Raw genomic sequence first — 24,675 nt, 5'->3', positions numbered from 1 at the left:
TACTTCATGAACATACAAAAAAACAGAATCATTATTTTATCGTCTAAATCCCTTTTGGTAACATTCAAAAAATTCTGTTGGCTACATTTTCAATTGTATTTATTTATTTTAATACTAAGAGCCATAGTTTATTTTTGATTAACTCGATTCGTCTTCACATATGAACTAAATTAATCATTAAATTCATACAACAATTCATGTGCTTCCTGACCTTTAATAATTCTGGACGGACAGAAACTCATACATTGATGAACAGACAGATTGATTAAAAAAAAAATACAGGTAAATAAAAACGAGAACACACCTATGTAAGAAAATCTTTATTGAAGTCAATATGTATATATGTATAAAAAAAAGAAATTGATTACCAACTGTTTGCTCGAGGGTACAAAATGGTTAAAAAATAAACACTTTGTCACCCAAAAAAAGCAACAAAAAAAAGTAAAAGTATGTTATTCTGGAATATTGTGTCTAAACTACTGGTCATGTCATAAAAAAAAATGGACAATTGATACTTCCTGAACATGCATAAATAACAAAAATTGTTATTTGATCGTTTACATCATTTCTTTTGGATAACAGATTAAAAAATAGTATAAAAAAGTATATTTCAAGACTTTCCATGGTGGTCACACTGATCTTCACATGATGGGGCAGCTCTCCATGCGGGCGCCGCTCTGTTAAAAGACATTAAATGTTGAAAAGGTCATTTTAAAGAAGACTTTTCGGGGTTATTTGGGACTCACCTTGCGAGGGGTGCTGCTGCTGATCATGTAGGAATGAGGCAGCAGAGCCTCAGAGATGCCTCCGCTGCGGTAGGAGCGAGAAGCCGAAGTAACGGAGCAGTTGGCGGACTTTTCCGAGGCGAGGCCGCAGGACCCGCAGGTGATGTTGCGACTGCGCAGGTTGTACTCGCCGTCTCCGCACGTGCTGTGAGCCACCTGCTGCCGGGAAGACGCTGGTTTAGCATTATGACCTCAAGGATGATTGATTGACCTCTGTCAGGGTACCATGTCGTCATCGTCCTCATCAAAGTGGGTGCGGGTGACTCTCCTCATCGCCATCTCCTGGTTGACAAAAGGAAAATGTGAGGTAGTGATAGAAAAGGGTGTAAGAAAATATCAATACACTTAAATGTAGCATTTTTTCCACAATAACTCATAAAAACTCAACAGCACTGAATTGATATTTTAAAATAAATATGTGTATATAATGTATATCAAGGTTTCTTTGTTTTTTAAATCATGTTTTATTTTTATCATAGTATTTTAATTAATTTCATTTGGCAAGAGGCAGGGGACCCCCTGGACAGGATGCCAGACAGACAACCATTCACACACACACTCATAATGGACAATTTCTCCAAGTTCTCAAACAACCTCTGTATGTTTTTGGACTGTGGGAGGAGACCGGAGTACCTTATTATTAGTATATTATTTATATATTTGATTTAATGTATGAATAAAATAAAATATATATTTAATTTTAATTTCCAATATACATGCAAAATATTGCATCTGGGGATGACTGAGGACGAGAGGATACATTCGCTTTTAAAGCTGATGTTTGGACATATTTTGGTATCGAAACGAATTAAATCAGTTACGACTTCGTCAAGAGTCATGTGGTCTGTAAATCCTGCAACACCAGAGTCAAGTACTTCGACAATACTACAAATATATCCTTGTTACTACAGTATCACAATACATCCCAATGTATCGTATTGTTGCCCCTGTATCATGATTCGTATCTTATCGCCAGATTCTTGCTAATATACAACCCACATGGTGAAGGGTTGATTTTACCGCCACTAGATGGCGCTCACTGTATGAAAATAATGCCAGGTTTCATTAAATGAATAGATCAGAGACAGAAATTATAAAGCAAAGAGTGCCATCTAGTGGTCTTTCAAAATAAAGCTACTGTATCGTGATACCTCATCAACTGTTTCATGAAGCTTAATCAACCCAACACTATTGTATACAATCGAGTCTCCTTCGTAACAACCAGGTCCATTACCTCTCCACTGGCGCTGACCAGGGTGGTCTGGAACTGGTCTCCAGTTCCCCAGATAGACTGAGTCTTCCACAGCAGATCACTTGGAGGATTGTGGGTACCTTTCGATCCAGAGGCCCAGATCTAGTCCCCCACCGAAATGTATAAATTAGAGGTCAGATGAGGTCATTATTTTGAATTTCATTCTGTGATCTTCCTTACCGTGACCTTCTGTCCAGCCTTCAGGACGAATTTCGCCGGGAACTTGAATGAGATGGCGGCTCCGGATCCGACCTGTCGCCTCAGTTGCCAGTTGCCCAGATTCTGATCCTGCAAAAAACAAATGGCTCGTATAAAAAAAACAAAATGTCATGTGACTTAAGAACGTGGAGTTTCTCCTCCTTCACTCACTTCGTCGGCTTTGTTGCTGAGTCGGACGTACTTCCCTTCCAGGTCCACCTCGTCCACGGTGACCCGCCCGCTGGCCGAGGCCTGCTGGGTGATGCGGGTGCGGGCGACGGCGCCGCCTCCGAAGCTGGCCTCGCTGTCGGTGTCGTTGGGGCGTCGGCGTTTGGCGGGAGTGCCGCAGTTGAGGGATCGAGAGTGGAGTGCTGAGGACGAGGAGTGACTTCCCGACACTCTGGTGGGAGGAGGACTCGGAGAAAGACGAAGCCTGCGGGGAATTTAAACCTTACTTGTTACTGTTCATTAGAGATGAGGTATCATGATACAGTTGATGAGGTATCATGATACAGTGTCTTCATTTTGAAATGCCACTAGGTCACTCTCTGCTTTATAATCTTTACCTCTAATCTACTAATTAAATGAAACTTCATCATTTTCAAACTGAGAGTGACATCTAGTGGTCTTTCAAAATGAAGACACTGTATCATGATACAGTTGATGAGGTATCATGATACAGTGTCTTCATTTTGAAACACCACTAGATGTCACTCTCTGCTTTATAATCTTTACCTCTGATCTACTAATTCAATGAAAATTCATTATTTTCAATCAGAGAGCGCCATCTAGTGGTCTTTCAAAATGAAGACACTGTATCATGATACAGTTGATGAGGTATCATGATACAGTGTGTTAATTTTGAAACGCCACTAGATGTCACTCTGCATTATAATCTTTACCTCTGATCTACTAATTCAATGAAACTTCATAATTTTCAATGACAGAGTGACATCTAGTGGTCTGTCAAAATGAAGACACTGTATCATGATACAGTTGATGAGGTATCATGATACACTGTCTTTATTTTGAAAAGCCACTAGATGTCACTCTCTGCTTTATATTCTTTAGCGCTGATCTACTAATTAAATGAAACTTCATCATTTTCAATCACAGAGTGACATCTAGTGGTCTGTCAAAATGAAGACACTGTATCATGATACAGTTGATGAGGTATCATGATACACTGTCTTCATTTTGAAAAGCCACTAGATGTCACTCTCTGCTTTATATTCTTTAGCGCTGATCTACTAATTCAATGAAACTTCATCATTTTCAATCAGAGAGCGCCATCTAGTGGTCTTTCAAAATGAAGACACTGTATCATGATACAGTTGATGAGGTATCATGATACAGTGTCTTCATTTTGAAACACCACTAGATGTCACTCTCTGCTTTATAATCTTAACCTCTGATCTACTAATTCAATGAAAATTCATTATTTTCAATCAGAGAGCGCCATCTAGTGGTCTTTCAAAATGAAGACACTGTATCATGATACCTCATCAACTGTTTCATCGACACATCACTATTATGAATTGATATATCAGTGGATCTAGAGTTCACACCTCTCCTCCTCTCCCTCCAGCAGCTTCCTGTAGGCCCCGATCTCCATGTCCAGAGCCAGCTTGACATCCAGGAGCTCCTGGTATTCGTCCAGCTGCTGCTGCATCTGTTGCCGCATCTCTGCCATCTCCCTCTCCTTCTCCCCCAGCAGACGCCGGGTGGTGTCTCGCTCTCTGGACAGAGCGTCCTCCAGATCCCTCACCTTGGCCTCTCGAGCCGCCAGCTGGTAAAACATCAGAACGTAGCCAAATGTTTACTTATTGGTTCAATCAGAGATATTTACCACTAGTGATGTGTTGATGAGGCTTCATGAAACAGTTGATGAGGTATCATGATACAGTGACTTCATTTTACTAGATATCACTCTCTGCTTTATAACATTCGCCTCTGATATACTTATTCAATGAAATCATCATTTTCAGAGAGTGACATCTAGTGGTTTTTCAAAATAAAGACACTGTATCATGATACGTCATCAACTGTTTCATGAAGCCTCATTAACCCATCACTTGATATTCTGGAACTCCTGTGTTGTTCTCAGTATTACCTTGACCTTTAAAGTATATATTTTATTGAGTATTGTTTTGATTGTTTAAGCACTTTGTGACCCTGGTCTGGAAAAGGTCTTTATAAATATAAAATGATTTACTTAATTACTTACTATTTAACAGTCTAAGAAATGTAATGTCCGACTAGAGGTTTTGTCAACGTTTATCTGTCTCTGTTAGTAAAAAACTGAACCAAAATATTTTGAAACTATATGAATCATGTTTTTTAGGAAATTATGTGATGTTCTTTGTGTACTTTGCTGAATAAATACCATTAAAAAAATACCTTATAAGAGTATACAATACAATCTATAATAATTTGTGTAACTACGTTGGAAACTTACATGTGTCAAACAAAACATTAATTAAATAAAATGACAGTTATGTCAAACTCAAGAGCCAAGGCTTATTTCCAGCCAACCACATGTTTCTGTAAGACTTTTCTGCAACTAATATTGTTAATTTCCAAAACATGCTCTCCAGCCACTCATACTAGGTAGGTAGGTAGAACTTTATTGATATATAAATAAGATAAGATAATCCTTTACTCGTCCAACGGTGGGTAAATTTGTGTTGTCACAGCAGCACAGAAGTTGACAAAATAAATAAATAAACCATGAAATATACAGTGCAAATGTTGAAAATGAATGCTACGATAATAGTAAAACACATTAAACATTAAAATATGAAAATATGTAGTAGCAGTTCAACAAAGTACAGAGTGGGTACTACAAGTACTACAAGTTCCATAATGCACTGCGACAATAAACCTTAATTAACGCTTCATGATATCATACTTTGTTTTGTTGATACATTGAGCACTGAAGATCTTTCCAGGATGATCCTGTAGATCGTCATCTCACCTGTTTCTGCAGCTGACTCAGCTGAGAAGACGTGGACTCCAGACGGATGCGGATCTGCTGCAGTTCCTCATGTGCTGCTCCCACCAGGTGACTGCTCCTGTCGGCCGACTGACGCGCAGTGTCCAGCTGGAGGAGGGCGATGAAGGAAACGTCTCAATGATAACCGTGGGAGGAGGAGACTTTACTGTCTCTTCGGTCATATAATTATGTATATTTTATTATCATCAGTACTATAAAGTTGTCTTTTTGTTAATAATTATTTTTATCACTATGAAAAATAAAACACAAAATAGGACGGCAAATTGAAATGCTATTATGGTTTATAATGCGTGATCATCGACTAATATGTGGGGAAACAAAGTATTCCGGAATAAAATAATAAAATAAATAAAAATTATAAATAATGACGAGAAAGAACATGCAACTATTAATCATTTTCAACAAAATAAAAAAATTGTAAGTACAGTTGAAACTTCTACCTCAGGTTTTTAATAAATACAATAGAAGTGCGAGACAATAAACGGTAAAAGCTAGAGATGTGTGGATGAGGCTTCATGAAACAGTTGATGAGGTATCATGATGCAGTGTCTTTATTTTGAAGACCACTAGATGTCACTCTCTGCTTTATAATCTTAGGCTCTGATCTACCTATTTAACTAAACCTGGCATGATTCAAACAGAGAGTGACATCTAGTGGTCTTTCAACATGAAGACACTGTATCATGATACCTCATCAACTGTTTCATGAAGCCTCATCAACACATCACTAGTACACATGGTACACTGTTCTTACCTTGGAGTTGTAAGTCTTCTCGATCTCCTCCTTGTACATTTTAACTTGGAGTTCATGTTGACCCCTCATATCCGCCAGAGCCTCGGCCAGCTTGCTCTCGAAGTCCTGTTGGGTGCCGTTCTCCACCTCCACCATGCGCGACTCGTGGCGTCGCTTCGATTCCCGCAGTTCCTGTTGTTTTTTTTGGGAATCCAGTTTGAGTTCAACAGAAAGTACACGTCGCGTGATCGAATTATTGGATAAAAGAAGGAGGCAGACCTCAGAGTGGAGGCTCTTCTGAAACTCCAGCTCCTCCTTGAGGGTTTGGATACGGTTTTCTCCGTCGACTCTTCTCAGCATCTCATCTTGAAGCTGCTTTTTGGCGTCGCCCAAACTTGTTTCCAGCTGGAAATCACAAGGAGGGGGAAAAGGAAACAAACAACAAGGGTTAATTGAACACGTGAGACCCGGCACAAGTCACTGTATGTTAAATCAGGGATTATTTGTTTAAGTACAGTGAGCTGGAAGTTGATTTATTTTTAGAAACAAAAGGGGCATTCAGGGTGAATATTTAGACGATTAGACCCAGATGTGTCTGAGTGAGGCTGGGGTTTTTACCTTGGCAATCTGAGACTTCAGGTCTCTGTTTTCCGCGTCCAAGTTTCGCTTCTCTCCCAGAGCTGTCGTCAGAGACGCGTCCTTAGAATTCAGCAGGGCTTCCAGATCTTTGAGACGCTGCAGAGCTCCGATCAGTTCAGACTCTTTCTTGGTGTTCCTGTTATAAACAAAGACCCTGTCATAACCACACTTAATACATCTGCCAAGGAGGTTACGAGTCCACCGATGTGGGTTCGCTTTTGAACATGTAAAAATATCATTAAGTTTTAGGAAATAACCTGAAGGTTTTATCATTCAATTGACTTGTTATTTGGATTTTAACTTCTAAATGCAGCGACTAACAGCGTGAGTTCTGTTTAGCAAGACCAGGAAGTTACTACAGTACATTCCATGTTACTGTGGTAACAAACTTTGTTGTTCTCAAGTTCCTGAGTAAAATAAATAGAAGAGATGAGAGACTATAATCGTTTACCTGTCTAGTCATGAGCTGAACAAAATGTATGTATTTAGCAATCTGTCTGTAATCTGCGTTTCTGATCTGTAATATTATTTTTATTCTTCGAGGCTCAATTTATCCTATTAAACTATTTGTGTTTGTCCTCCTCTATCAAACACTCACCAAGCAACATCATTTTTACAGTTTTTGAAAAGTCACTGTATAATTGTCGATAGTCTATGTTCCTTATCTTATCTTAAACACTAGCCTGTTTATAGGTCACAATATCAAATTTGAGGCCACATATAATGACATATAATGAGTTGTTTTATTGGTTTTATTGTATGAATTTTGTTGTTTAAAAAAAAAAGGTAAATAAGGTCCTTGGCAGAGGTATGTGCTCCCTCAGTGCTTTTATAGTTTATAGTGTCCTTGGTAAAAGTTGTTCTTGAGACTTTGATTTTAGTGGATAACAAGGAGTACAGTATCATTATATTGTAGTATTACTATAGTATTATTATATGGAATCACTTCGGTTTAATTTTAGTTACTAAAATTGCTAAAAATTTGATTCGGTTATGATAGATATACTATATATATATATATATATATATATATATATATATATATGTTGCCATAAGCCAAGGTCATTAGGACCCGTTTAGCATCAGGCCCAGAATTTTGGGAAACAGGAAATCAGATAAAAAGTTTCCAAGCCGTGTCTACCATAGAAAATCTATTTTTGAATCAAGATTGCCAGAAACAGGGGAAAGACTTGTGTTTCCTTGTCTCCGGATGACTCACGGACCGCAGTGATGTGGGTCCGGTCTCGTGTGTCTGGTGGCCACAAGCCGCAGCTGCTGGCGTTTATCGCCATGGCAACGTCTTCGGCGTTTGCCAAACACTCGGCTCAATATTTATGGAAAAGTAAAGGAGGCAAGAGTGGAACCCTTTCTACTCTGCCACGTCGTTTATTTTAACGGCGGTTGAAGAAGGGGAACCAAGGGAAAGAGTTAGTCATCGCCCGGATCTTGTGTATGGGAAAGGCTGCAGTGGAGGGCCAACATTTAAATAGAGTGAGCAATGATAGGGAGTGTCTCGTCATAAGTTGCAGAGCGTCAGCAAAAGTCAAGTCGGTTATTAAAAGATTATGAATGGTTGTGAGTTATTAAAAGACACAGAAGAATTGTTTTCCTTTTCTTAAACCCTTTAATCCAGGAATGAAGGATACAACTTTTAGACCTAGCACATCTTAACTAAGAACAAAAATCTTTCAAATCAGGGACTGATATTTGGACACTCAGATTAATCGATTATTTGATAGTTAAAGTCCTTATTCTGAGTTTAACCAGTACAACAGTAAATGTAACCAGAAACTATTCCATTTTAAAAAACAGAATCGGAGCTGCCACTAGAACTTGGGTAGGATTTGGAAGCTAGAATGTGCCTACTTGGACTTGGATCTGAGTGGGTTTTCTTTTTTTTGTACATTCCGATGTGGTCAGGAAGTTGCCAGGAGAGGAAGTTTAATTCATCAAGTTAGGTTTTTTCCTAGTGGGTGCGGTTTTAGTAGATGCATCGATTCATTCCTGGAATCTTCCTACCTAACCCCGAGGTATTCTTGACCAGTTTATTCTTTTAACTCCACCCAACTTGCAGTGACCTTTACCCACCTTGCCTTCAGCTCTTTGTGGTCCTCCCTCAGCTTCCCCAGCTCCAGCTGGAGACGCGCTCGCTCCTTGGCCACCGAGTCCAGCGTCTTGCGGGCGTCCGCGAGCTCCGCCTCGTACGCGGCCTTCAGACCCGTCAGTTCCCGACTCACCTCGGTCTCGGACTCGGTGATGCGGAGCCGGAGACCGGCGTTCTCCATCTCCAGAGAGCGGACCTTGTCGATGTAGACGGCCAGGCGGTCGTTGAGGTTGCAGAGGGATTCTTTCTCCTGGAGACGGGTGATCCGGTTTGGCGACAGGGGGTTGTTTCCGCCTCTGGGGGTATTCTTGGGTGTCGCCATTGTATCTTTAAGTAAAGATTAGGAACATTTCATTGATCCAGCTTACACCTGAACACTTAGTGTCCGATAACTACACATCATTCCTTTTGTAAACTGGAAATATAAACAATAAAATGTTGGAAATGTTTGACCGAAACTGGAAGAATCTGAAAAAAAAGCATGTCTAGTTTTGGAAAAAATAAAACTTGAGTTTATCATCTTATTTATCCAATAAAATGAACTTGCAACGAACATTTCTATCATTGTAGTAGTCAATGGAAACATGTTGCTACGTGTGAGTTTAATTTAAAAAAGTTTCCCGGCACAGTCAAAAGTAATAAAAGTGGTCAAACTTACCTTATAAGGAGGTTGAATGTTCTCTTGGAAGATATCTGATGAAGTTTACTATCTTCTGAGGGAGTCTCCACGTCCACTGCTACAGCCCAGATCGTTACTGTACTGTCTGCAAATCCATCCCAGAGCCCATGTAGGAAAGAATGAGATGGGTGGAGGTTGGACTTGAGTCTGGCTTCTTCTCCTCCTCCTCCTCCCTTCTCCTGGTGTAGTGGGTTTGGATGAGTCACCCTCGGAGATGTGTATAATTCCATGTGACAAACACACACACACACACACACACACACACACACACACACTCGCACTTAAGGCAGACTTAGAAAACTGAGACTTTAATTTCCACTTGTTGACAGTATTTCACAACCTATCGTGAACACGGATCAGTCTTGGAGACGAGATTAATCCAGCGGGGAGAAGATAAAGATGCACACAAAAGTTTTTTGAAGTGTTCTGATGAACTGATGAAAGACTTGGCTAGACACGAGACTATACTTTTGACAGGAAAGTAAATGAACGTCATCATTGGGAAAAGGAATATTCATTTGTTCATAAGGAATGGGGAGCATAGTGTTGTTAAAAGTAGGAGGAATTTTTTGGAAATTGGCCAGTTTATAAAAGATACAACTGAATAATGAATCATGTAGGGGTGTCAAACTGGTCTAGAAAAGGGCCGAGACGGTGCAGGTTTTTGTTCCAACCAGTCAAGCACACATGAGCCAAACGAATCAGGCGTCGGCTTAAACAAGCAACACTTGACTGTTAATTAATTGATTACTGTCTTCAGACGCCTGATTGGTTCAACTATATGTGCTTGACTGGTTGGATCCAAAACCTGCACCGGCTCGGCCCTTCTCTGGACCAGTTTGACACCTGTGATACCCTAACCCTAACCCTGGCTTCACTCCCAAAGCATAAAAATAAAACTAATTGATGATTTTAAAAAGCAAGACTAAGGTTCATCCTTTTTTGTGTTGTTTCTTAAAAAACCTCTTACCAAATCACGCATTAGCTTATCTTTTATAAACAAAAAATTCAGTCCAAAGCTACTCCAAACAATTCTGAAATTCACATTGTTGTTGAGCTTAAACCACAATATGCCAGATGAACAAAGTATTTACATTAGATTGTGAAATTTTGTTAACCTTTTGTCCCATTTCATCTGTTAATTTTAGCACCACTCCAGAGGCAAACATATATTGTCTCAATGTACATATATTGTCTCAATCTAGGAGCTGTTTTTTCAACTATGTCCTTGTTTACCAGATTCTTTAAGGAGCTCTTATGTAATAGTTCACCCAAAATTCAAATGTCACTCATTTTCTACTCACCCTCACGTCGACTAAGGGTTGGGATTATTTTAAGAGTAACCTGTTCCCTTTTTAGAGTTAAAGGCATAAATGTATGTCCCTCCCTGACCTACCATCAATCTTACCTCCGCTTGAACTACCTGTGCATTAATATTGTTTTTTTGTTAATATTCTGTTTAGTTTTAGTTAATTATTGAAGTATTCTTGATTATTTATTTCATTTTGGTTGGTTATTTATTTTTATTTATTTTATTGAATGTCTTAATTAATGTCCTTTCAACCGTATTCCTGTTTTGCATCGTGGGTCAGAGAGGACCACAATTTCATTCATGCTGTATGTCTCGCTACATGCATATTTGACAATAAAAGAACTTGAACTTGAACTTAAACTTGATACTTCGGTCACGACAAAAGCAACATTTATTCATCCAAGAAAGGCACACTTAAAAGAGTGAAGGTTTTTTAGGTGCGTCTTTTTGAACAAATTTCTCAGATTTCAATGCAAAAATAATCCACACAATACATGGTTAAAAAACCCCAAAAGAGTTTATTAAAACCATATAGGGTAGTTAGTGGGTCTGTGCTGTCTTTACGGAGCGTCTGCATCACCTGCAATGAAGAGTTTGAAAAGTCAAATCAAACGAGATTTATTGCGTAACGCATATAAAAAAACATAAAAATGACCCGTACCCGAATCCTGGGGGAGGACTATGGGAACCAAGGAGGGACGGTTGAACTGCGCCTCTGCGATCTCCAGCTGCCTCCGGTGTAACTCCAACCTCTCCTGCTTTATCCGGACCATCTCTTCCTGCAGGTCAGTCTGTCGCTCGAGCTGGCACTCGATCCCCCGCAGAACCACCAGCTTCTCCATCTCCAGCTGCACCAGTGACTCGCTGCAGGTGCAGGACTTTACGGCGGACCGCCCCGTCATGCCCCGGATGCGGATGTCCGGCCATGACGGTGGGCGACCTGGGACGGGGCATGGTTGTGGGGGGTCGTCCTCCCCCGGGGGGGTGCAAGTCCCCGCTACGCTCCCGGAGGGCTCCTCCTCGTCCTCGCTTTCCGAAACACGCTCGTCCCACTGAACGTCGAAGCCGCCGCAAATTCCTTCAGAGGCCGTCATCCCGATGATGGCGAGGACTTTCTCCTCGTCGGGAGTGAGGGCCGTCCCGCCGGGTCCTCCGGCGCCCGTGGCCATGGATTCTCTCCTCACCTTCTTCTTCGTCAGGCTCTGGAACTCCTGCCACTTCTTCCTCACGGCCGCCCACTCACGCAGGCCACATGGGCTGTACGGGGACATCTTCTCGGCTATGGCCTGCCAGACAAGGTTCCTCACCGTGATCGTCTTTTTGCCTCTTGTTCCCCCGAATAAAACATCCCGGTGCTGCCAGACCTCGTCCACCAACACGTCCATCTCCTCCACGGTAAACGTCGGTGCCCGCTTGTGTCTTTTTCTGCCGATTTCTTCCATGCTTAGTGTGTGTTGTTTCACGTGTGTCTCTACATTAACAGGGGTATATATGCACCCATGGGATTGATTAATACTTGTTAATACACATGTTGGTACACACACACACTTATGTCAGTAAGTAAGTAATTGTTATTTGTATAGCGCTTTTCCAGACCAGGGTCACAAAGCGCTTAAACAATCAAAACAATATTCCATAAAGTATATACTTTAAAGGGCAAGATAAAACTGATGTGACTTATAAACTGAAAAAGAGGTGGGTGATCGATTTGTTTGGCATTGACTGCTCCCACTAAGAGCTTCTTACGAAGCTTCTTTGGCTTGTTTTTTCCGAAAAAAAGGCAGTTAAGAACACAAATCCTGGCACTCCTTCTCAGAGTGAAAGGATCTATGTTCTTTATCTTTATCTTTAGTCTTAGATTGTATCATCTTGTTCTTTCTCTTTATTTCTCTTCTTGTTCTTATTTTATTTTGATTATTTTATGAAAAATTGCTGTATTTGCTGTGGATAATTTGTAAAAAAAAAAAAAACAATTTCCCGAAGGAGACCTCCTGAGGGATCAATAAAGTTCTACCTAACCTAACCTAACCTTTTTAAGGGCCTTCTGATGTGCTTAAGAACGTTAAATTGTGGGAAACTAGCCATGAATGGTCATTTCTTGTGATTACAGTCCATTCCCTTCTTGTTATTAAAGTCTTATATTTGGGTAATGTGGAGATCATCTTCTCCAATCTCGTTAAAACCTACAAGAAAGGTCAAAGGAATTCTGCATTCATTTACAAAGTCAATAAATGATCGGTTTGCAACACTTGTACAGTCGTTTAAAAACTTGTTATGACAGCATCCGTTCATTCTGTGCTCTGTTTACAAATAACTATGACTACTGTTTACATTTAGTGTACCTGTCGTGCGCATGCGCGTCACGTTACCGTAAGGTTTACCGTATTGGAGCTCTGTGGTCACCTGATCGAAGATTAAAAATAATCATGTCTCGTGTCTGCCAGGAAACTCGAACCTTTTTAGTTCAAAGATACTCCAAATTATCCAGTAATCCATATTGTTTTGAGTTTAAATTCCCGAAGGAACAATGGATTGTGGGATTTTTCGTTGACTTTTCCTCTCTTTTTTATGTTAAATTCACCGCAACTCCACAGGCAATGATTGTTTTTTTGTTGTATCCACGATTACCTACAAATACATGTTTATTTCTTGCGATTTAAGTCCATCCCCATGTTGTTTTTTATTGACAATTTGAAAAGATGTGGATACAATCGTCACTAATCTTATTAAAACCGGTCAAACGAATTCATTTTTTCAGGCTCTAATTTAAAAGAAAGGGATAAAAAAAATACACTTACGTTTAACGTCAATAAACTATCCGTTTGTACAACCGTACAGCCGCTTAAAAACATATTCTCACAGCAATAGTTAATTTCATGTATTGCCGAATTAGCATCGTTAGCATTTAGCTTTTTTTTTTTTTTTCATCGGCTTTCTCTGGAGCAAGCCCCTTTGGGTGCGCATGCGCGACACGTTTTTCTGTCATGTGGTTTGAAGGAAAACCCGTATTGGAGCTCGGTGGTCACCTGGGCGAAAATTAAAAAAAAACAAAAATGTTCCACGACTGCCAGCACAACTCCAACCTCTTTAATAACAATCACAAGCAAACAAATTACTTTTTAAACACTTTAAAAATACCATTACGACTATAGGTTAAACGCGTGATAAGAGATAAATAGACTTGTTTTAAATGGAGGGTATTAGGGCGTTTTTACGTTTCCTTTCATGCATAACGTAGATGAATAGTTGCATTTTAATTCTAAATAAATCGGTGTAACATCGCGGAAACACACATTAAAAAAAACACACAATTGTCGCGTAAACATAAAGTCCGGTCCGTGTCTTGTAGCAGCCGGCTATTTTAGGCGGATAAAAAAAAAAAACCTTCTAGTGGAACACGAAGGGAATCCATGATGTTTTCGTAACAATCTGCTTTAGTTTAAAAAAAAAACAACTAAAAAGTCGTCCGGTAAACCCTCCACAAAAGCGTTCTTTTTTAAAATCCGTTTGACGAGGATCCGGCGTACGGACTATTTTTCTGGAGTGTTTCTGCTGCTGCTTCCGCCGCCGCCGCCGCCATCGGCCTCCATTGCAGTCTTCGTGTCCGCGCGCCTCGCCTCACGTGTCCTGGACTGTCTTCCCTCACATGACCTGAGTGTTTGTCCCCGTGATCAGCGGCTTCCATCATCATCGTCTCTTTTTTTTTTTTTTTTTTTTTTTGAATATCGGCGCAACCCCGGGGAGTCGAACCCATGGATATTCTGGAGCAGAGTCTGGACAGTTCTGCGAGGTGAGGAGAGGCTTCACCCGCTTCCTGCCCCGCAATAAAAAAAAAGGCTTCATCCTCGGCCTATATATAAAAAAAAAAAAACACCTTTTTCTCCCCCAGTAACGTAGACGATTGTTTAGTCACACTTTTTAGTGTCTTTTTATTTTGCAAAACCCCATTCAAACACGGAATATTCATTTAAAAAAAATCGTTATTTTTTTCCCCCCCTTGCGCCCTGTTTCTACACCATCTGTTATTATTACTGATCTTTTCAACCTCACATTTTTGATCTAATATAAAAAGAATTCTATCACATGCACAACATGTTTTCTCATATTATAAATGTTGAAATTTAGGATTTAAAAATATCTTAATTCCTGCTGTGTTTGAGAGGGAAACTCTTATTTTTTTTTGAATGATGCACATAAATAACTTTTATGTAGCGTTTCCTCAACCACAACATGTGGAGGCGCACTTTCCTCACAAATATTTCTTATGATACTAGTTAGTTATTAAGAATATTAACGGAAAGACGATTCCCTCAGGGGCCACTTTTTAATACAGTGAAGGGCCATCAAGCAAAAATAAATAAATAAAGGAGTGAATAGTACAAGTTTAAGCAAGAAAATCAAGCTAAATATGGTAAAATAATAGTCTTTCTTGTATTTTTATACAACAATATATTTATATATTTATCCCTATTTTAAATTTAATATACAAGCAAAAGTTTCCAAATGGGTTTTATGTTCACTTTAATTCGTATTAAACTCGCTAAAAAAGGCAAACGCATAAAAGAAAAATCCCCATAGTGATATTTAGAGATGAGATTATAGATGTATACAAATACAAGCTAATTGTTAGTTTCTCCGTAATATTCCTCGTGCTATTAGATTGTTTAATTCTGAGTTTGGGGTCAGGAGTGAAAAGATGATATTCCGTGTTAATCTTTGTCTCCTTTTTCTTTGTTATTTGTCTTCGATCTATATTCTTTATCTTTAGATTGTGTCATCGTGCACTTTCTTTTTAGATAAACTTCTTGTTCTTGTTTATTATGACTATCGTCTGTGTTGCTGTGTGTATTTATCTACATGATGTTTGGCCTCATGAGGGCCACATAAATACAGTGAAAGGGCCCCACTTTGCCCGGATTGGATTTAATAACTAATTAATCTGAAAGATTATTAAGATATTACATTTTTTATTTTTTTTATTTCAGTAGCCGTTGAATAGATGTCAATAAAGAGGAGTTAATTCAAATGAACATCGAAGCTACGCATTAAAGTTAAACAGTTGAATACAAATATAAACCGTTTTCTTTTTTTCACCAGTCAATGCTTTTAACTCTCTTTTCAGTCACGAAAAATCGGAATCGGAAGAGGTGGTGCAGCTACAAGACGGTAAGAACGCTTGATGTTTAAAAAAAACAAAAACAAACGGCAACAAAGGAAATAATATGACGACATGTTGTAAGAGTGAAATCAAGTTGGGTGTTGGTGCTGCAGGAGACTCGGTGGAGGAGCAGACGGCAGTGACCATCAGTGGCGTCCCACAGGCAGCTTTTACAGACCATAATGTCCAGTACCAGTTTCGCACAGAGAACAGTGGAGGACAGGTGACCTCAACATCATTATGCATCCCCCAAAAAATCTCAATCGCAACATGAAAGTGTCTAATTAATTAGAATTATTAATTGAATAAAATGTGTTGTTGCAAAAATCTTAATTTAAATAACAACTGTTACTTAAGGAAAAATCACATTTTTAATCCCAATCTCTTGAATAATGGATGACAATTTACATTTGCAATGCTATCCCCTTCCTCAGGTGACCTACAGAGTAGTTCAGCTGACAGATGACTCGTCGGTGGACGGGACGGGGGCCGTCAGTGTCGTGTCGACGGCAGCGTTCGCTGGAGCGCCACAGGCTGTGACTCAGGTCAGTTCCTGTGGTCCATTTCACTAAGTTGTTTGCTACCAAAGTAATGTTTAGTATATCTGTTTTTTTATTATTAATGGTAAATGTATTCAGAGTATTAAATGGTGGGGACCAGAACTACTGTATAGATGTGCAGTTTTAGTGTTATAATGGTTATAGTTTTTATTATGAAGTAACTTAACCTCCTTTTATGTGCATCAGAAAATGATTTGTGAATCTTTTAAAAACTTAACACATTGCCTTTTATAACCAATACTTGGACACAATAAACATATTAAGATGCTCTTTATTTGTGCTTTTCCCTGATTTTCTGGGACTCCTGTTTTTGTCTTATGCGTCTTGGTCTTTTAAAGTATATATTTTAACTGTGTATTTTTTCTTATTGTTAAAGCACTTTGTGACCCTGGTCTAGAAAGGCACTTTACAAATAACCTTTATTTACTTACTTACAATGCAGTCGAAAAATTACTTTGATAGTAACGAATAGGGGTGTGAATCTGGCGTTGTATCACGATACAGGGTGGCAACGATACTATATATTGTGATACTATAGGATGAGGATGTATTTGTAGTATTTCCCGAGTACTGGTGTTGCAGAACTGCTTTCATTTGTTTTGAAACCAAAATATGTCTCAACATCAGCTTTAAAAGCTGCTGGAGTCGACTGTATCCTCTCATCCCCAGTCACTGCTAGGATCTTTCATTCTTCCTTTACCTTCTAAAAAACGTAATGCTTGCTGCCATCTAGCTGGTGGAAGTTGTATTGCAACACAAACATGATCAATTGCTGTAAATATTTGCACAGTAATTGTAAATACATATATTTATATTTCATTTGTAAGAAGTATGAGCCATTAAAAAACTGATGAAAATAAAATGTGAAAATATCGATACAGTACTTTTGAATATCGATACCATATCGTGGAAAAAAAAATAGCATTTAAATGTATACATTTTAATTGTTTTTATTTGTAATGCCAAAATGGCAAGTTAATAACATCTCTTTCAATCTGCATCCATGCAGACCGTGATCCAGAACCCTTTCAGTAACGGAGGGAGTCCGGTCGCAGAGACCGTCGGCGGCGAGACCCGGTTCGCGTACTTCCCCGCCGCCTCGGTCGCCGACGGCGCCGCCGTGTCGGTGCAGGCCGGCGCAGATCCAGCAATCGCTCAAGCAGGAGGTGGGATACGGCGTTGAACCTAAACCAAACTACATGTTTTATCTCACGTTTAAACATCTTTTTTCCAGGTCAGTTTTACGTGATGATGACGCCGCCAGACGTGCTACAGACGGCTACTCCGCGCACCATCGCTCCCCGAACGCACACCTACACCACGTGAGTTTGTTATCCATGTGAATCCATCTGAACTCCTGCTGTCTTCCACTTTCACTTTCATCTTCACTAACCCACACTAGTGGACCGGCTGTCTCTTTTCCCTTCATTTTATTTTTACTTCATATATTATTTTATTAGTTCCAATATTGTAGTAAAGCATATTATTTTTTCGATTGATTAAAAAAAAGTTTAAGGAAAAAAGTCTTGAATGAATAAGCATGAGTGGCATGTTTTTAACGTTTTTCCAGTAAAATGATCCAAAGAATAGTCAATATTAAAATATATTTTAACACAGACATCAGCTTTTTTTTAATATGATAACAAATGTGTTTTTCTTATTTATTAACGAACAACACAAAAAAAAAAACATTGTTTAATTAACACAGAATTTCATAAATTTAGATTTTTTTTTAAAATTATAAATCGAAATATGAATGAATTACTTTACTATGTTATATCTTTTTACTGTCATACAATTTTGGTTAAAATGCATTGTAATTTTGCAGATAATAAAGATTCCTTACTGTAGTAATCCCTTACTTTAAAACTTTTTTTTAATCCTGTTTCAAATGACTTTCCTTTACGGATTTAAACCACTTCCTCATTTGAAACGTTCTCAAATTTCCCCTTGTTGGACTAATAGATAAAAATGTTATCTTATCTAATATAACACACAGTCTTGTGGATAAATAGATACTTTATTAAAACCTCAGAGGAGGAAATTCTTTTGTCCAGCAGCAATTACACATCCATCCATAAATACACGTAAAAACAATAAAATAAATACATGAATACAATCAAATAAGTACATAAACACATACAAAAACATAAAAAGACATAAATAAATAATACAAAAGTAAAAAGTGCATGTTAAGTGTGAGGGAGAGCCGTCGTAGCGAAATGCAGTCTTGTTAACGATGCATTACTTTGAAAAAAACACATTTTTTTAGGGTTTGCTGGTCATAAATATGAGTTTTGAACCTTTAACGAGTCTTTTTCCTTCTTGCCCACTTCTACTACCTCAACTTTTAATACATTCTGAAATCGAATTTACTGATTATGTCGTCATCACTTAAAGACAAAATGTCCAGAAAGTTTTTTGTCCTCAAGTGAACGGGGACGCAGCAGTGAATGTTTGTAACACTTAAAAATGTAAAAAAAAAACAACACAACAACTACAAAAACGACAACAACAAAAAACACGCTCTTGTCCTACTTACCTGCCATCCCCAGAGACCTTGGTGAAAGCGAGATGCTCCAGCATGGCAGCTCGAACTGGTGAGGAGAACTTTCGCATTTGACCCCCACCCTGACCCCCCCCCCACCTTCATGTGTTGTTTACGTCAGTATATTCCCCTTTTTTTTTTTTTTTTGGGTGAGTCGTGTCAGTGGCTGCAGTCACGGAGAACAACCTCTGCAGTCATGAACTATGAAGCAATAATGCATTTGTTTCAGGAGAACACGCTGGAGGACCTGATGACCCTTTAAAGCTACATTTAAATTTTGTTAACATCCCTCCTCTGGTACCCAGGGCCCCACTTTCCAGTCGCACCAGTTTCACAGTGTTAGCTCCCCCCCCCCCACCACGTTATTATCGTCATGTTGAATCTCTCACGATAAAAGTAGCCATGAGCGCGCTCGTGATTCCAGAGGAACCGTTGACGACTTGAAGTTTCTTTTCCCACTGTGTCTGCGCAGGAAGGTCGACGGACCCAGAGCACCTCGGGACGAGAGGCGGCGAGCGCAACACAATGAAGGTGCGTTCCTCAAAATGAACATCTTGATGCTGTTGAGTCGTGCTGTTGAAGCGACGCTCCTCGGTGTCGAAGGCACTGGTGGTGGTGAGGAGGACAGAGACACTGGAGTGGTTGAGAGAGAAAAGGCTGTTTCGTGAAATGCGTTAAAGTCGGAGAAAAGCAAAGACTTAAAGTTGAACTAATGTGTTGATTTAAGCCTTAAATAGATCTTGGACTCTATTGTATCGTCATAGTGTGTTTGTACAAAACTTTTTTTTCATTGAAATATATACTTTAGAAAATGATCTTAAGCCCCGCCCACCAACACTTTGTTTTTCTGGCGATTAAATCTTGTTTACCATAACCACACCCACTCTGCTGTGATTGGTAAATCGAGGTTTGTCACCGCATGTCATCAATTTCAAAAGACTTAAACTCCAAGGGACTCGTTGTACAAACAAAGGGGGGCGTAATTAAAGCTGGCTGGAGGAGGATTGTCATTAGTCATTAAGTCATTATTATGTCATAATGGAGTCCGCTCTCGTAACCTCTCGTTCGCCAAGATTTCAGGCGGGGTAGAACTTTATAAGTAAAGTAGTTATAACTTCAAAACATGGTCATGCAGTGAATAAGGCAGGAAAGTTGGTTTTATCATATTAGTTGCCTTTTATATAACTTTTGAAAATAAGAATTTTAATTTTGCTGGTAAAATTCCAAACATTCTGATATTCAAAGTTAGGCTAGTATTTTTTATCTTGTTTAAAGGTGGTTTTCCAATTGAATAAAAATCATGAAATTTAAAAATAAAAAATATACATTTGTTTTATATAAATTCAGTTATCCTTTTATCCTAGCGGCAATAAAGAAACAATTGTTTTTGTAATAAATGGCATTTTAACATTAGCATTATTCACATGTTGATGCATTTGTCAACATTAGTGATGTGTTGATGAGGCTTCATGAGGTATCATGATGCAGTGTCTTCATTTTGAAAGACCACTAGATGTCAGTGTCAGTTTGAAAATGATGCCAGGTTTCATTGAATCAGTAGATCAGATTCAAATATTATAAAGCAGAGAGTGACATCTAGTGGTCTTTCAAAATGAAGACACTGTATAATGATACCTCATCAGCTGTTTCATGAAGCCTCATCAACACACTTCGAGGGAACACGTGTATTTCATGCATATAAAAATGTAGATGTTTAAGTGTATTATTGACGTTGATAAATGTGTTTGGCAGTGGAGAGAAGAAGACGAGACAAGATCAACAACTGGATCGTCACATTATCTAAAATCATTCCCGACTGCAGCATCGACAGCAGAACCGGAGCCGTGAGTTTTCTCCTCTAAAGGTTTGTGTTCACTGGACTATGATGATGATCCTAACGGTCTCGTTTCTCGCTCCAGAGTAAAGGAGGCATCTTGTCGAAGGCGTGCGACTACATCAGAGAACTGCGTCAGAACAACCAGCGGCTACAGGAGGGTTACAAGGATGTGGAGCGAGTGGAGATGGACAACGACCTCCTGAGACAACAGGTGACCAGGAGCTCATCGTTTTGATGTTGTTGCTTCTTATTTATGTTAACCTTTGGAAACACTTATTAAGAATAAGAGGCGCTTATAATCCACATATTTCTTTTTTTTTGTTTTACTACTATAGAAACTGGACATTTGCAAATAACATTAGTTAATAGCACAACTTCAGGAAGGCTCGGGGGCCATATTTGGCCATTCAACTGTAAAATATGGCCCGCAAGAAGAATCTTCATTTTAATCGATTGGTTTACCTTTATTCTTCTTATATTTGGGGAACTTTAGGTTATCACAGCAGTTTAAAAAATGATTAACCGTAGCATGCAATAATAAATGAAACAATTATAAATATATATCGACAACATCAAACATTAGTACAGAAGTCGGGTGAGGGAGTTATAACCACTAAGTAATACAATATATTTAATTAAATAACCTGACCTTACTAGGCAGGAAGTAAAATAAAACAAGAGATATTAAAATTAAAAATGGCATATAAATAATGATTAATAAAAATTGAATTAAACAATATTCATGATCCAGACAGCTGTGATAATAAAAAAGAACGGGACAAAGTATTGTATAATTGACTTATTTTACTTGCTTTTTATTACTGATTAAATTCTCTATATATACTATATTTGATTTAGGGAGTAATTTTGTCTTTATATCGTTCATTCTTGCCAATTAAAATGAATAAACAATTTTTTTTTTACATGTTTTGACCCTGAAATTAATTTTAAATCTATTAAATTGATACACAATCATCAGCTAAATAATGTCATGGTATTATTGTATTATAAATCCTTACCTTTTTATTTTCTTAACCGCATTAAGGTTGTTTTTAATCGACATCCTCTCACAACAGCAACAGTATATTGTGGCCCCAGAAGACTTTAATTGCAAACCTATGGCTTAAATTGTCATAATGCACTGCAACATTTGAAGCATTTGTAACAGTTTATGGGTAGAAAGTTTAAATTAAATTGGTATTTACGATCAAACGAGGCCGGTATTAGAAAATTCTAGAGCAGGGGTGGGCAATTAAAATTCTTCAAGGGCCACATTCAATTCTGTGAATGTTGTTAGGGGCCGACATGCAAAATGAAAGACGACAGAAGGTGTTATGTGAAAAATGTAAATTAATAATAAATACAAAATACATTTGTTAATGCATTAGAACCATTTATACATGATCATACTTTGACATTACGAGGGCTGCATAAATGCAGTCAAAGGGCCGTATGTGGCCCCCGGGCCGCACTTTGCCCAGGTCTGTTCTAGAGGGTTTACGACTGATTGTTCCGTTTTGTCGTCCCCAGATGGAAGAACTGAAGAACGACAACGCTCTCCTGCGCGCTCAGCTGCAGCAGCACGGCATCGAGCTCAACGGAGAAGCTACACCTTAGTGACGGTGCTCTGGACACTTCCACGTCTCGCTCTCCTCTCACCTGAACGGAAGCAGGACCCTCCTCCGTCGACCACTCTTCACATCCGTTCGTTCTGAGCCGTGGATCCGCCGTTCACACTTCACTCTAAGGGGGGGTTAATAGTCGAAATATGGACCTGCGGGAGTTTGAAGTCGAGCTGTTGTTGGTGTTTTTTTTATGGATATATCAGATTGTTGGTATTTAAGAGAAGATGTGGGACCAGTAGAGAGAAACTCAAGGAAACCAGATGAAGAGCAGCAACAACAAGATTCCACCTTTTTTTCCCCCACATTGAAATGAAGGAGTACGAACTGGATCTATTTTTTTATTTAGCAGGCACATTTTTAACAGCTTTCTTTCCCTTTGTTTCGGTACATTATTCGGACTCTAGCATATGTATTTTTAAAAAAATACACAAAACAATGCAAGGTTTTTTTTTTGTTTAGCAGTTTTTGGTTTAATCTCCTTTGTTTTGTATTTATGTCATTGGTCAAGACGGACTTGTGTGTGCAAAAAAAATGATGGTTGGACGTCCCTTATCTCGACAAAAATATCAGTTCATAAGTCATGCTTCACTGATTGAATTTTAAATATCTATCATTACCAAGCGTCAACTTCAACGTCCTGCCTTCGGCTCGACTTTATACAACATAAAGAATCCAGCGAGTGTGTGTGAACACCAAATTGTTGTGTGTGTGTGCGCTGAGAGGCTTCAAAAGAAAGGCTAGCGTCTGTATTTGCACCCGACACAAAAAAAAGGCTGGAAGACACAGAAAGACTTTCTCTGGATTCTCCAACCCTTAACTTTCTCCCCCCCAAAAAAGACTATACACCAGGCTTTACACAACCACACTTGCACACGAGCGTTAGCTGCGCCCTTTGATCCATTTTTCCTTAATTTTGTTGATGAATATAAAACCAGATCCTGCTGCATTTATCACGTCTAGTCGTGGACGATGACTTTAACCCATGTTTATACCTTTAATTTATTAGTTACTGAAGAATGTGTTTCAAAGCGCATTTCATTCAGAGGAAAAAATATATATATATCCAAATAATCTCCAAGTTAATTGTTTTTTAAAAAAAACATTTGTGGTCGCTTCAATTTTTGAAATTTAAGTCACATTTAGTTCATTAAAAGCTGACAAATGTTACATTAAAAAAGTAAAGTTTAGATCATTTTCTTTTACACATGTTTCGCTAAATACATTTATGAGATGGGTTTTATTTTTGCGTCATTTGAATACGCTTTGGTTACTGTTTGATAGTGATGCGTTGATGAGGCTTCATGAAACAGTTGATGCTTCATGATACAGTGTCTTCATATTGAAAGACCACTAGATGGCACTCTTATTTATAATCTTCGGCTTCGATCTGCAAAATGGTAACTCGTAATTTTCAAAACGGAGAGAATAAAGACGATGTATCGTGATACTTCATCGGTGGTTTCACGAAGCCTCATCAACACATCACTACAGTTTGCAATGAAGAGGGTAAAGAATACTCTCCCACCAGCAGCAGTTGTTCTAGGTCATCATTGCTGTTACACAGGTTTTTTGTTATTTTTCAGCCAGTAGAGGTTCGTACACAGTATTAGTTCGAAGCCTTAATAGAGATAGTAGGCGGAAAAAACCAGCTCAGGTAATTGTTGGGATCATGCACTGGAAGGTGAATCCCCCCCCCCCCCCCGACTAACTGAGGTCCTGCGTCACTTATGGTGCAATGTAAATAGATAGAGAAGAAAATATTGATTGTCAAGATGTTGGTTCTTATTGTTTTATTTTGGGGTTTGTTCACCCCGTTTTATTTCTTTAAAAAAAACAAAAAAACAACTACTTTGAGAGCAAAATATCTGTTCCGTTTTTATTTTTTCACAATGAGCGTGAATTTTTTGAATGGATTTTTAAAAAAATGTTTTAAATCCTGGTGCTGTCGAGGGAAGGTTTGAAACAATAGGGCAAAAGGAAATGCTTGAAACGATCGGTGGTTAAAAACTCGGTCGATACTGGAGGGTCACCACAGCATGGACTTACCACTGGCATGACTAATAAAGCAGAAGTGTTCACGAGATGTTATTCATCACAACGTGTTTCTCTCTTTTCCATGGTTTTATGTTTGAGACGATATTGCACTTGGGTGAATAATTATGGCCTATATACTGTATTTCTTGAATTATTTGATTTTAATCATTTCAGACCCTTTTTTAAACATGAAAC

At 38.7% G+C, this 24,675-nt stretch overlaps 3 protein-coding genes across 4 annotated transcripts; 1 reads left to right on the top strand and 2 right to left on the bottom strand.

Moving 5' to 3' along the window:
- Window positions 1-307: 307 nt before the first annotated feature.
- On the bottom strand, window positions 308-9,540 carry LOC148083306 (lamin-A-like). Of its 2 annotated transcripts, none has more exons than XM_087785709.1 (13): window positions 9,386-9,540; window positions 8,712-9,054; window positions 6,603-6,759; window positions 6,264-6,389; window positions 6,006-6,176; window positions 5,213-5,338; window positions 3,804-4,024; window positions 2,407-2,668; window positions 2,218-2,325; window positions 2,020-2,139; window positions 1,011-1,067; window positions 747-944; window positions 308-677 (listed from the first exon to the last, which is right to left on the bottom strand). In XM_087785709.1, exons 2-13 carry the CDS (start codon window positions 9,047-9,049, stop codon window positions 642-644), a joined length of 1,920 nt encoding a protein of 639 aa, XP_087641835.1. In that variant the 5' UTR covers window positions 9,050-9,054; window positions 9,386-9,540; the 3' UTR covers window positions 308-641. The 2 variants fall into 2 exon arrangements, with proteins under 2 accessions (XP_087641835.1, XP_087641836.1); XM_087785710.1 differs by having other exon boundaries at window positions 747-941.
- A 1,651-nt stretch (window positions 9,541-11,191) lies between these two features.
- On the bottom strand, window positions 11,192-13,648 carry LOC148083305 (uncharacterized). Its single transcript, XM_087785708.1, has 3 exons — window positions 13,517-13,648; window positions 11,380-12,189; window positions 11,192-11,298 (listed from the first exon to the last, which is right to left on the bottom strand). Exons 2-3 carry the CDS (start codon window positions 12,158-12,160, stop codon window positions 11,279-11,281), a joined length of 801 nt encoding a protein of 266 aa, XP_087641834.1. The 5' UTR covers window positions 12,161-12,189; window positions 13,517-13,648; the 3' UTR covers window positions 11,192-11,278.
- A 138-nt stretch (window positions 13,649-13,786) lies between these two features.
- Window positions 13,787-24,529, top strand: usf2 (upstream transcription factor 2, c-fos interacting). Its single transcript, XM_087786486.1, has 11 exons — window positions 13,787-14,508; window positions 15,841-15,884; window positions 15,990-16,104; window positions 16,316-16,421; window positions 17,446-17,602; window positions 17,671-17,758; window positions 18,992-19,036; window positions 19,457-19,515; window positions 20,737-20,828; window positions 20,904-21,032; window positions 22,352-24,529. The coding sequence occupies exons 1-11, from the start codon at window positions 14,471-14,473 to the stop codon at window positions 22,436-22,438; spliced, it is 960 nt and encodes a 319-aa protein (XP_087642612.1). The 5' UTR covers window positions 13,787-14,470; the 3' UTR covers window positions 22,439-24,529.
- Window positions 24,530-24,675: the final 146 nt, after the last annotated feature.

The sequence above is a fragment of the Callionymus lyra genome, chromosome 3 (assembly GCF_982586985.1).
Source record: "Callionymus lyra chromosome 3, fCalLyr1.hap1.1, whole genome shotgun sequence".
Taxonomy (NCBI): domain Eukaryota; kingdom Metazoa; phylum Chordata; class Actinopteri; order Syngnathiformes; family Callionymidae; genus Callionymus; species Callionymus lyra.
This window is presented reverse-complemented; position numbering and strand designations above follow the sequence as displayed.

Coding starts and splice junctions, on each gene's coding strand:
- usf2 (XM_087786486.1), top strand. CDS start 14,471: ATGGATATTCTGGAGCAGAGTCTGGACAGTTCTGCGAG. Junction 15,885..15,989: donor GGTGGTGCAGCTACAAGACG/GTAAGAACGCTT, acceptor TTGGTGCTGCAG/GAGACTCGGTGGAGGAGCAG. Junction 16,422..17,445: donor CGCCACAGGCTGTGACTCAG/GTCAGTTCCTGT, acceptor GCATCCATGCAG/ACCGTGATCCAGAACCCTTT.
- LOC148083306 (XM_087785709.1), bottom strand. CDS start 9,049: ATGGCGACACCCAAGAATACCCCCAGAGGCGGAAACAACCCCCTGTCG. Junction 5,339..6,005: donor AGAAGACTTACAACTCCAAG/GTAAGAACAGTG, acceptor GCCCTCCTCCAG/CTGGACACTGCGCGTCAGTC. Junction 2,140..2,217: donor AGGCTGGACAGAAGGTCACG/GTAAGGAAGATC, acceptor GTGGGGGACTAG/ATCTGGGCCTCTGGATCGAA.
- LOC148083305 (XM_087785708.1), bottom strand. CDS start 12,160: ATGGAAGAAATCGGCAGAAAAAGACACAAGCGGGCACCGACGTTTACC. Junction 11,299..11,379: donor AGTCCTCCCCCAGGATTCGG/GTACGGGTCATT, acceptor TCTTCATTGCAG/GTGATGCAGACGCTCCGTAA.